Below are 11,449 nucleotides of genomic sequence, written 5' to 3' on the forward strand. Positions count from 1 at the left end.
TTCACTTTCATACTAGTCAATGTGGGTGTAGTGTCTTGCCTAAGGACACAATGACAATATTTGTCACTGGCGCCCCACTGTGGCACCTGATATTCCCCGAGGTCTCTCATCCAATTACTGACCGAGCCCAGCCTTGCTTCACTTCTGAGATCTGGCGAGATCAGGCTTTGAATTTATCATTCTATTATTGTAGGTTGAGAACAGTGTGGTCTTGTCAACTAACTCCCTGGATAAAAGGGCACTTGAAGAAAAAGGGGATCGCTTCCTTGTATTTTCTAGTTTAATTTCAATTTTTTGCCTGTTATTTTGTTACACTTTTGTCTGTTGTAATTCCTTATCCATCCAAATCATGTTGTACAAATGGCTTAATACATTTTAGTCTCTTGGCTCTATCAGACGCTGGCCTACTATGTTAAAGGTTACACAAGTATCGTAACTAAGCAACAAGTGGAGGAGTGGGGTTGGGGCAAACGAGGCCATCTGTACAGCCTTATTTAAAAGTGAACTATGTTTTATGTATTTTGTTGTTTTGGGTTTTTTTTTTTTTTGCTTGTTTGGCAGGGACAGTGCAGTCAGACGTGGTTACACAACAAACTTTATAATATAGAAAATGCTCCTTTTCAGCTCCGGTCCCTGGTTGAGTTTTTCTACACTAAAATACATAATACCAGACACAATCCAAAATACATGAGGATATTATTCAGTTATGTAAATACAACAGTGCGATTAAGCCCATATTTAAACCAGAAGGAGGGATTTTAAAGGGCACGTATTACATTGTTTTCTGATCTATGTTATTATGTTGTTTCCTCATCACAAACATGCCCGGGGTTGTGTTTTGTTTTATTCACACTTTTAACCAAACCCTGCGTATTTAGGCCGAGTTCTTCTCTCAAACTGAAAACACCTTGTGATGTCATGTGGTGATGCAGGAAGTTCTCCACTCCGCACACATTCACTACAATAATTTGGATAATTTCAGTCCTGGACATGCCTATCTGTACTGGAAAAAGGTAAAATGTAGCTGTTAACTTGAAAACTATCACTTCTTGACAAGGTGGAACAGAGCATTCTGAGCTTTGGAGATTAATAAGTGTTACTCAGACATGTGTACTGTACTCCAGGTATGTTTTAGATGCAGGAACAACATTATAACATGCCTTAAAGCTCACACAAATACATTTTTATTTCAGTGGGTAGTGTGTTTCAGAGTTTACAGCTCTTATAAGAAAATACCAACTGTCCACTGTTCTGCACTGAGGGATTTTGCAGTTGCTATTGAAGGTGCCTCTTGTTTCTCTGCTGCTGTTTGGTTTCTGTTTGGTTCTCGGGCCAGATTATGAAATGTGTGACTTGTAACTTTGCTGGTGAAGGGGCCACTAGTTTGGAGATGTTATTGCTTTGCCTACAATGTTCGACAGTATGGCATTAAACTTATCTAGCTACATAATGAAACAAGCAGGAGACATTGATTTTTTGTTTTTTTAATGCTAGACAGTAGTATTGCTGATCGCCGGCTTATATGGGACTCAAACCCACGTTTTCTTTTTTTTTTTTTGTCTTTTTTACTCTATTATGAGACGGAAAATTCATGTAAGCCCAATTGCTAGATATTTACAAGTTTCTTATTTTATTTATTTATTTATTTAATTTTTTTTTACAATTTATGTTACTTTTTTTTGTATTGTATTTTGTATTTATTTTTTTTCAACCCCAACACAAGACCAAGGTACAGGTCCGATCTGTGGGGAGGCAAGCCTGCTCAAAGCAAGAATGCAGGTTTTTAAAGGTATTTTAAAGCAACAAAACACCTGTAATTGAACAAATGTGAGCTAGATACGTTTAATGCCATACTGTGGGATATTCCAGGCTAAGATATAACATTTTTATGACAACAAGAAGGTGGCAGGCCCCCTACAAAAAGTTACAGAGCCAACCTTTAACTCATTTGACCATTTAATATCTAAAATCTGTCTGTTTTGCTTTTGCGTTTTTGTCTTTTTAGGAAGCGGCCTGAGTCTAACGTTCATCCCTCGTGCACAGACCTACCCCAGTTTTCTGTCAGATGATCACGAGCCTGAGGAAGAGAGCAGCCAGCTCCAAGAAGAAGCGCCAACGCCCTCTAGTGGCCGCGCGTCGAGTTGCAGCCTGAGACCTCTTCAATGACAGCACCAAAAACGTGGACTGTTTCAAGCCAGCTACTGTAGAAAACCTGTAGAAATCTGTATAGCGACACACATGTAATATAGGATTTCCCAATGCTCCTTAAAACCAATAGTGTCAAATGTAGACGATACGAAGGCCTTTTAAAGAGGGATATTTTGTGTCGGCTGCTTGTTCGTGACCTCGGCTACTTCAAGTGCACCAAAATGCTTAGTAGTTTTTAGTTTTCCCTTGTTTCATTACCTTCTACACGTTACATAGTGATTGATGAGGGAACATATGGCTCATTTGAATAAAGTGCAGACTCAGCACTCGGAGGAACACCACATTTTTGACAAACTATTTTTCACCTCAACAATGTAAAGCTGAACAACATCCAGGAACTTTAAAAGTCCTATATTACATAAAATTTACTCGTGTGGAACATTTAGTCGTGTTAGAATGGTGTTACCTCTTCAAAAACACACCTGGAGTTGTGTTTTGTTTCATTCACACATTTTGGTTTAACCCTTCCTGTAATACCATATGATATCACAAGGTAGAGTATTTTCTGTTTGAGGGAATACTCAAACGGGAAACACTCAGCATAAATGTAAATATGCAAAGTTTGTGCATTAAACGTGTGAATGAAACAAAACACAACTCCAGGTCTGATTGTGATGAGGAAACATTATAACATAGATCAGAAAACAGCATAATATGGGCCTTTTAATAATGATTCCACTGTATATGTCCCAAATTTTACTTTTTAAGACGCATTTAAACAGAATAAACAAACTTCGATGGACAATTCAAACAAGTAAGAATAAAAAAGTAGTTGGGAAAAGTACTACGCAAGTAAGAGTAACTTTAAGAGTAACTGTCAGGATGTAAGATCTGATTTATAATTTAAAGTTGGTGTATTTGGAAGAACAAAACATAAATAATGCACAAAATCAGGTGTTTAAAAAAAAAAAATAGACACAAAAATGAGAAAAAACAACATCATATCTGAAGGAGCGCTGCAAGAAACACAAATTCAAACCATTTCACTTTGTCGACATTAAGCTTTTGTCACTTGTAGACTTATTTACACAGTGGGAAGAGTAACCACAACTTTTACTCAAGTAAGAGTACAGTTACTTCAATTAAAATATTACTCAAGTAGGCCAGTATGCTGCTAGCAAAGTACTCTGAAAAGTACAATTTCTTACTGGGTAAATGTAACTGAGTACTACCCACCTCTGCCAGTTAATATATTAAAATGTATAGTTTGAGTTTAATATGTTCATTAAGCTAATTAGGAACATTTATTTCATTTCATGTTCATATTCCCTCACCTGTGTACGGTTCAGTAAGAAGTGCCTTCCAAAACCAAACCTTTGTTGTGTCTAGATTTCAAAACAGAAAAAAACACTAACCTAAACCTCATTGTGTTCTATGTGTTACCGTTTGTTCATATAATGGATGACAATCAGGCAGCAAAGTAAATGTATTTTTATTTATTTAAACTTGAGTCTTTGTGTTTTTACGTCTTGTTTTGTTACTGAACCTTGTAGCACTTTTAAGTATCCCTCGTTTGGTTGAGACGTTTTTCACTTTATTTTGTGTTTCGATGTACTTTTAAGTCAAATGTGTTGTCTATGTTAACGTTAGTATTTATGTATTGTAAAAAATGTTTTCTGCACTAATCGTCTTGTTAGTCCCATTACAATGTGACTCATTTTGTTCGAGGACAGCTGATCATTACTAAACGGCTTTTAGTTGCATTGAATTGATCGAGTAGCGTCACTTTTCTGTCCCTGTATTCTGTCCACTGTTGTGTGTCAATAGCACTTTTGTATGTGTACGAGTGTAGGACTGCAGTTTTCACTTAATGTACATATGTAATGTTTTCAACGACACTGTAATAAACTGAATGTCTGTGTGTTGTGTATAAGCAGTGGTGGATGAAGTACTCAATTTTGTTACTTAAGTACAAATACAGATACAGAGGCAAAAAGTAAAAATATAACATGAAAAAATCTGCTGAAGTAAAAGTAGTTTAGTACCTGTTTAAAAATGTACTTTTATTGATTGATTGATTAAAAAAATGATACCAGTTTTGTTCAACAGCAGCAAAACGAATCAATTTCTTCATTTTTCTTATGAATTTTGTTTGTTTATTTGTGGTGGCTCAAAGTTGAAGCTTGAACTCAAAAAGTCAGGATGTTACCACGAACATGGGAAAAATAACCCTTCAAAACATACAAAAAGTACTTTTCACTTTTCGGTCCAGTTAAAAAATGTAGTGGACTAATAGTAAAAAGCATCCACTGTAAAATTGACGTAAGTAAAGTACAAATACCTAAATAAAATCTGTACTTTACTACTTGTACTTTGTTATCTTACCACTGTGTATAAGTTAAAACAGATTTCACTTTTACCTCACCCACAGATGGAGCAAAATCTCAGTGGTTTTAACACCTTTTATTCGCACATTATTCACTTTCATTATTGCTCATAACAAAAAAATCCCAACATTGTCTGATAAAAATCCACATTTCAGTCCATATTTGTGTGGTCACTTCCTCTGCCACTGTCTCCATTTCTACAAACATGCATAGTGTAATTTACATACCAGCATAAGTAAGAAAACTGTATATATAAATAAAAATAAAAGTATTTTTAAAAAAGTTTGGGGTAAACAAAGCACAGGAATGGCTAATTAAGAGTGTAGCTTTCATATTAAGTGGAATGCAGCCATCCTAGACAGAGTGCCTTCTGGGAAATGCGGTTCTGTAGAATGCTGCTATTTTGTTTCCGTTGGATGATTAGACAGCCATTGTGGTGCTTTGAATAGGAAACCAGGAGGGACAGGAGTAAAGGGAAAGAGTGCAATTACACCAGCTTTTGTCCTGTATTTCTACCAGAGGGTTAGGGAAGTGAAAGGAGGGATTATACAGGATTTTGTGAAGCCCACTGGTTACTGTCAAATATTGCCGTGGTGGTACAAAAACAATTACTTCCTCAACAATAATTATGAAGTGCATAGTTTAATAAAAAGGAGCAGGCCCGGATCCAAACAATACGTTGCTTTGGTTGTTAAAATGCCCATCCTAACATCAACGCACACCAACAAACTCAAACAACAGGGAAACTAATATTGTAGTGATCCAATTCAAACTGAAATGCATATATTTATATACATGGAGGAGCTGCCACCTGCTTGTGTCCATGGAGATGTTATTGCTTTCCTGGAATTTCCTACAGTATGGCATTCAATTGATGGATCTGCATGTGCTTTTATTGCGCAAAATACCTTAAAAAAAACAAGCGTTCTTACAGAGAGTGGGATTGCCGCTCCACAGATTTGACTTGCAGCTTGGCCTTGTGGCTTGTGAGAGTGACAAGTTTAATGCCTCACTATGGAATATGCCAGGCAAAGTAATAACATCTCTATGGAAACAAAAAGGTGTCATGTCCTCCAAGTTCTCAAATTCTCGTACCAGTACCAAGCCCAGATAAACCAAAAAATATATGATTTTCACCTTGAATTGAACATTTAAAAGAGCTTTTTTTATTTTATTTGTTGATGCAGTGTTGGAACAAACTGAAATACTAACTGAGATCTTAAAGCAGCATGTTTAAATATATCTTTACATTTGAACAGACAGACACTAAACATACACGAAACGCTGCTCTGAGCCGTCACAGGTACGACACCTGTGCTTTGGGACATACGGCAGGTTCACGTAAACTGGACACTTCTTCATACGCACAGGCCTCTTTGCTCCTCTGGGACACACAGAGACGTTCTCATAGACATTTGGCTGTGAATGTGGTACACAGGGTTAGTATGTGTCAATAGGAGGAGGGCAGCTTTGCAGAATATAGCATCAGTTCTAATGGTCATGTACACATCTTATCTTTGCCATTTAAGCACAAACTGTTTTTTGACACAGTCGTCTGTACAGTCTAATAGATGAGCCAACTGTACACCATATTTATTTAGCTATAATCTGAAAAGCTGCTGAATTTAATAATATAAGTTGGAATGACAAAAAATATTTAAAGGAACAGTATGCATCCTGCACTCTTACAGATTTAAAAAAGGTAATACAGAGGACACAAACATTTGTCTCATTGTCAGTGTATGGACAGATTATGCCTCATGTGAAAGGGCAGAATCTCCAGTAGTTCTTTTAGGTTTAAACCAAATTAATTTTGGTATTGAAAATGGCAAAACAAATGAGAATCATGTGAGGCTGTCTTGATGTGTCATTGTCTTGAGAACCAAAACACCAAACTATTACAAACAACTTGGCCATGATGTTTATCGTTTTTGTAATTTAGAATAAATCACCATTACAATTGTTACCAGTAAAAACTATATTTGGGGACACAGATAGGACATGTTTATAAAAATCTAAATCTTACATACTGTCCCTTTAATAGGGTTTGGAGTTAGTGGAGGAAAAAGTAATTATAGAGATTAAAATTGCTCAGACATTATAAGTCTTACCAGTCTGTGGGCCCGATATCGTTTTTTCACTCTATATTCTATCCGTTTGTTTCTGCTCCTAAAACAAAAAAATAAAAACAATCCTGTGCATGAATGACAGTGTACACAGTGTATATTTATATTTTCAGAATTTACCTGTATCTGACAACAACTATAATGATGGCTATTAGGAAAAGCAGACCAGCAGCCCCAACACCACAGTAGACATAGAACATGTACATGGATAGACTGATGCCACCTGGTAAAGACAAGAACAAAACACTGAAACAAGTTTAAATAAAGGTAAGGAGGAGAAAAGATGAGGGGCTGACACCTCTACAGCAAAGTCTGGAGATGGGGTGAGTTTACAGGAAGTCGTGGTTCAGCATGTGTGAACCAGATGTCACGGATGGCTATGAGGAGTACTGGGTTTACTAAACTGTGTTCAGAGGTAAAGGAAGAGCTCTAGTCAAAGTAATTTTACTGCAGTAATGTTATGCAAAACAATAAGAAGTAGTGGAAGTATTTAGCAGAATGATTATTATTTATTATTGTCCGATATCTTTCACTGCCAGACATCCTGGGACCATGACTACTGGTAAATGTGCTATGGTCTTTTCAAAGTTAACATTTTTTTAGGAAGAATTCAGGTACTCTCACCACTGATATTTATAATACTGGTAATATGAGTTCTGCTGGCCCTGTTTCTTTAGAATATACCGATTATGAAGAAATGAAGAGACATTAAAACAGTGCTGGGGTGTGCTGATGGCAGGACGCACCTGTTTCAGACACAGACAGGGTCATGGTGGTGGTGTGGGTTCCTGTATCTGTGTGGAAAATGCAGCGGTAGAAGCCACTGTCCTCCTTCTGAACAGAGACCAGGTGCAGGCTGATGTCCAGAGTGTGAGCACAGCTGATACTGCCCCTCTCGCTGTAGTCCTCTGTCAGAAGACCCCCGTCCAAACTCTTACACACAGCGATGATCTGCCAGGGCCGGACCCCCGCCCTCTTCTCCATGTTGACCTGGTACACAGTCACATTAGGCAGCCCAGTGCAGCTCAGGGTCAGGTTTTCATTCAGCTCTGCCCAAAACTCCAGACCGGTCTCCACTGGCTCAGGGGAGGGGTACTCTGAGCCCACAACATCTTCTTCATCCTCTGCTGGAGGTTCATCTGTCAGATACAATAAGACACAGAGAGGAAACTGACAACAGGTTTGAGATGAAAGACTGGAAATATGAGCTTATGTTTCTGTTTGGCAGAACAGAAAATGTTCCACTACAGCAGAGCACTGCAGTGTACACTACAACACTACAGCTTCTATAAGACATTGGTTATGGGGTCACTTCTACAGAACTGTATGTGTTTATTTGAGAATCCAGTTTTGGTGCCAGTCCCAGATTAAAAAAAATAAAAAACAAAACAATGCTAAAATACTTTTCAATGCACTACATTCTGGGATGCACAGGACTTGCTGTGATGACAAAAACTGAAATGGGTGAATTAAATATTGTAGTGTAGACATTTTACAGATGACAACTGAGCAGATACAGTGCTGTCAAAAGTCATGTCTCTTTCTAAGGGACAGCAAATGTAAATCGTTTCAGATTTATATAGATTTAGCCTTAAGCCATTTTTGCATTATGCCATTCCTGAAGATAGTAAACAGCTCAGCAGAAAAGCCTACAAAAGCTGAGGAGTGCGACTTACCCAGGTCCTCCACCTGGATGCTACGGCTCCAGGGCCCCTGGGGGAAGGTCTGCACAGAGCAATGGTACAGGCCGATGTCCTGGTGGGTGACATTACTCAGGGCGATGCTGCCGTCCAGAGGACTCCTCCTCAGAAACTCCACTCTCTCTCTGTACTGGTGTGGGAAGGACACGCCAAGGTCCGGGTGGAAAACAGCGATGGGCTGCCTGTCCTCACCTTTGGTCCAGGAGACCATACTGAGGCTACCATTCCAGGGGCACATACAGTCCAGCACCATGCCCTCCTCCAGACCCAGGGTCACCACGGGCTGCTTCTGCGATCGTACTGCACACAGACTACAGGGTGTTTGTTACCACGGTAAAAGTTTAAGGACGTTTTATTAACAACTGCAACTATATCCATGGTGACGACATGTAAATTCAATTTCAATAAATGGACTTGAATTCTTTAATATTACTTTCAAGACTGTTCCAAAGACTGACTCCTTTGCTTGAAATACATCTCCCCTTTGGTTTTGTTCTAAACTCTGGTTTAGAAAATAAATCAGTTCCTCTTAATTGATATCTACTTCCTGTCTTTAGAAATCTATTTTGCAACTTCTCTGGTAAAACTTTTTGATGAGCTTTGTACATGGTTTTGAGAATGCTATATTCCACCAGTTTGTTAAATTTCAGCGTTTCTAATTGAATAAAAATTGGATTTGTATGTGCTCTATAACCACTTCCATTGATAATTCTAATAGCACGCTTCTGTAAAAGAAAAACTGGTTCAATGTAGGTTTTACAAGCACTTCCCCAAACTTCAATGTAATATGTCAAATATGGAACTATCAATGTGTTATACAATAAGAACATGTAAAATAAGGCACATTACTATTTATCTATTGATACCACCACAAACACACACACACACAGAAATGTGTGTGTGTGTGTATGTGTGTGTGTATATATATATATATATATATATATATATACACACACACACACACATATATATATATATGTATATGTGTGTGTGTGTATATATATATATATATATATATATATATATATATATATATATATATATATATATATATATATATATATATATATATATATATATATATATATATATATATATATATATATATATATATATATATATATATATATATATATATATATATATAAAATTGATATATATATATAATTGATATATATTATACATATATATACACACATTTAATTACATATATTATATATATCAATCACACTTTTCTCAAAGCCTTTCTCAGTAATATTTAGGAATGTTAGTTTTGTTATTTTTATCTAAATATTGAAGTTGGCATTTGCCCACTGAACACCCAGATGTCCCACCCTGATTTCGACTTAAACGTTCTACAGTCATTAGTGGAGGATACCACCTGTGAGAAGCGTCTCATGAAGGAAATGTTTATAAAGCACTGTGCATAGATTAGCACTTTCACAGATCGCAGTCTGTCTCCAGGGGGATGATAATGAGCCCAACACCATTCACAATAGCTACTGATCAAGCTCCAGAGTTTTTCCAGTGCTTTCATCCAAACTAAATTACAACTCAATTTCAACTCAGGTGAAATTCTCAACGGACTAGAGGTTTAGAAATGAAATTTATCTGTAAAGTCTAGAACCACATGATGTTATGAAGCAAAACAATTTAAGAGTGACCACAATTACCCTTCTACACAATCATGATCATGTCAAGATTTAACATTACAATTGTTTAAAATGACATTGATTTTTTTGACATAGATAAATGGTCTGGATAAGCTTTATATATGCCTTACATACCTTTAACAATGGGAAGAAATAGGAGTACCACGATGTACCAGTGATCCTTGTTCACAGCTACCATCTTGCCCCACAGTGGGAGAATGAAAGCAGCATTGATGCAACAAGTCGAAGAGCAACTGAGACACACTTCCTGTCAACTCTCTGGCTACAGACAAGCCCTTGAGAGACTGGAGCTCACTTGATGCTAGGATAATGTTAGCTTATGTCATTTCACATAACCTATTTTATAAAATTTTGTTCAAGCAACCAATTCATTCAGAACTGTGACATGACTGAAGACACAATACACAATAGTCAATACACTATTGACTATTCTATTGTTATTGATTTGTCTAGAATGTTCCACAATATGGCTTCACTGCTCCAGCTGCATGGAAACAGGTAATGACACCTGGTCAGGTATGTAGAAAGGCAAAGGTATTCAGCAATAAAAACAACATAGATCAATTTAATCCTATTCTGGGTAATTTTCATGAAGACAAGTGGCTAGCGGACCCTCTGCCATAAACGTTATGCACCTGTATGTTAACAAGGGGGTATCTTTGTGTTTTGTTCTAATAAGCCAAACATAATAAAAAGCTAAATAGCCCGTTTACCTGATATGTTTTGGCAGCTGTACAACCACCTTTGTGAGAGTAGAAACAGAGGAGCAGAAATACAAAAAGATAGATATGAGAGGCTGTTGAAATCAGGAAGTGAGGCCCTGACCATTAACACAAATGAGGGGACGTTTACCTTGGCACACACGAGTCACTTCTCCAAAAACCACCATGAGACGGCAGGTGTGGTCAGTCTGAAAGATCTGCCAAATCAGTAGTGTCAGATGACACTACTACTACTGCCGAAACACGTCAGGTAAATAGATTATTATAGCTTTTACTATGTTTATCTTATTAGAAAAAAAACAGTTTCCTTGTAAAAAAGACAAAATGAATTTTCTGAACATAGTGGGTGTATTTTACTGCTGTGGTGTGTTATCTGCTAACACATAACATATTTAGAACATGATATTACCTTATATTGTTTTGAAAATGCTGTATTCACCAAGGATGACATATTAGAATGAAGGGAAGACTTGAAGTGAAACTTGTAAAACATGTTAAGTCACTGCCCCTTAAAATTGTCAACACAATCAGTGTGTATCTCACTAATAAAACTACTGCATCACATCAGTTTTGTCAAGTTGCTGTGTAACTGCGGGAGCATGGGTGACGTAGGCTTAAGGGATGAGGATTCTTACAGCGAGCCATAAGGAGGGTTCAAATTAGGCCCGGGAGAGATTGCTAAAATACTCAAAC

The 11,449-nt window shown here is 37.2% G+C and overlaps 2 protein-coding genes across 2 annotated transcripts in view; one reads left to right on the forward strand and one right to left on the reverse strand.

Moving 5' to 3' along the window:
• The window catches only part of dok6 (docking protein 6), a 56,651-nt gene extending 52,572 nt beyond the window's left edge, over positions 1 to 4,079 (forward strand). Inside the window, exon 8 of the mRNA XM_033985865.2 lies at positions 2,006 to 4,079. Coding sequence (XP_033841756.1) covers positions 2,006 to 2,166 — 161 coding nt within the window. The 3' untranslated portion in view covers positions 2,167 to 4,079. The remainder of the gene's footprint in view (positions 1 to 2,005) is intronic.
• A 1,683-nt stretch (positions 4,080 to 5,762) lies between these two features.
• On the reverse strand, positions 5,763 to 10,254 carry cd226 (CD226 molecule). The gene is made up of 6 exons (XM_033985932.2): positions 10,149 to 10,254; positions 8,338 to 8,661; positions 7,408 to 7,800; positions 6,782 to 6,884; positions 6,647 to 6,704; positions 5,763 to 5,954 (listed from the first exon to the last, which is right to left on the reverse strand). Exons 1-6 carry the CDS (start codon positions 10,210 to 10,212, stop codon positions 5,802 to 5,804), a joined length of 1,095 nt encoding a protein of 364 aa, XP_033841823.1. The 5' UTR covers positions 10,213 to 10,254; the 3' UTR covers positions 5,763 to 5,801.
• Positions 10,255 to 11,449: the final 1,195 nt, after the last annotated feature.

Source organism: Periophthalmus magnuspinnatus, chromosome 20 (genome assembly GCF_009829125.3).
Source record: "Periophthalmus magnuspinnatus isolate fPerMag1 chromosome 20, fPerMag1.2.pri, whole genome shotgun sequence".
NCBI lineage: Eukaryota > Metazoa > Chordata > Actinopteri > Gobiiformes > Gobiidae > Periophthalmus > Periophthalmus magnuspinnatus.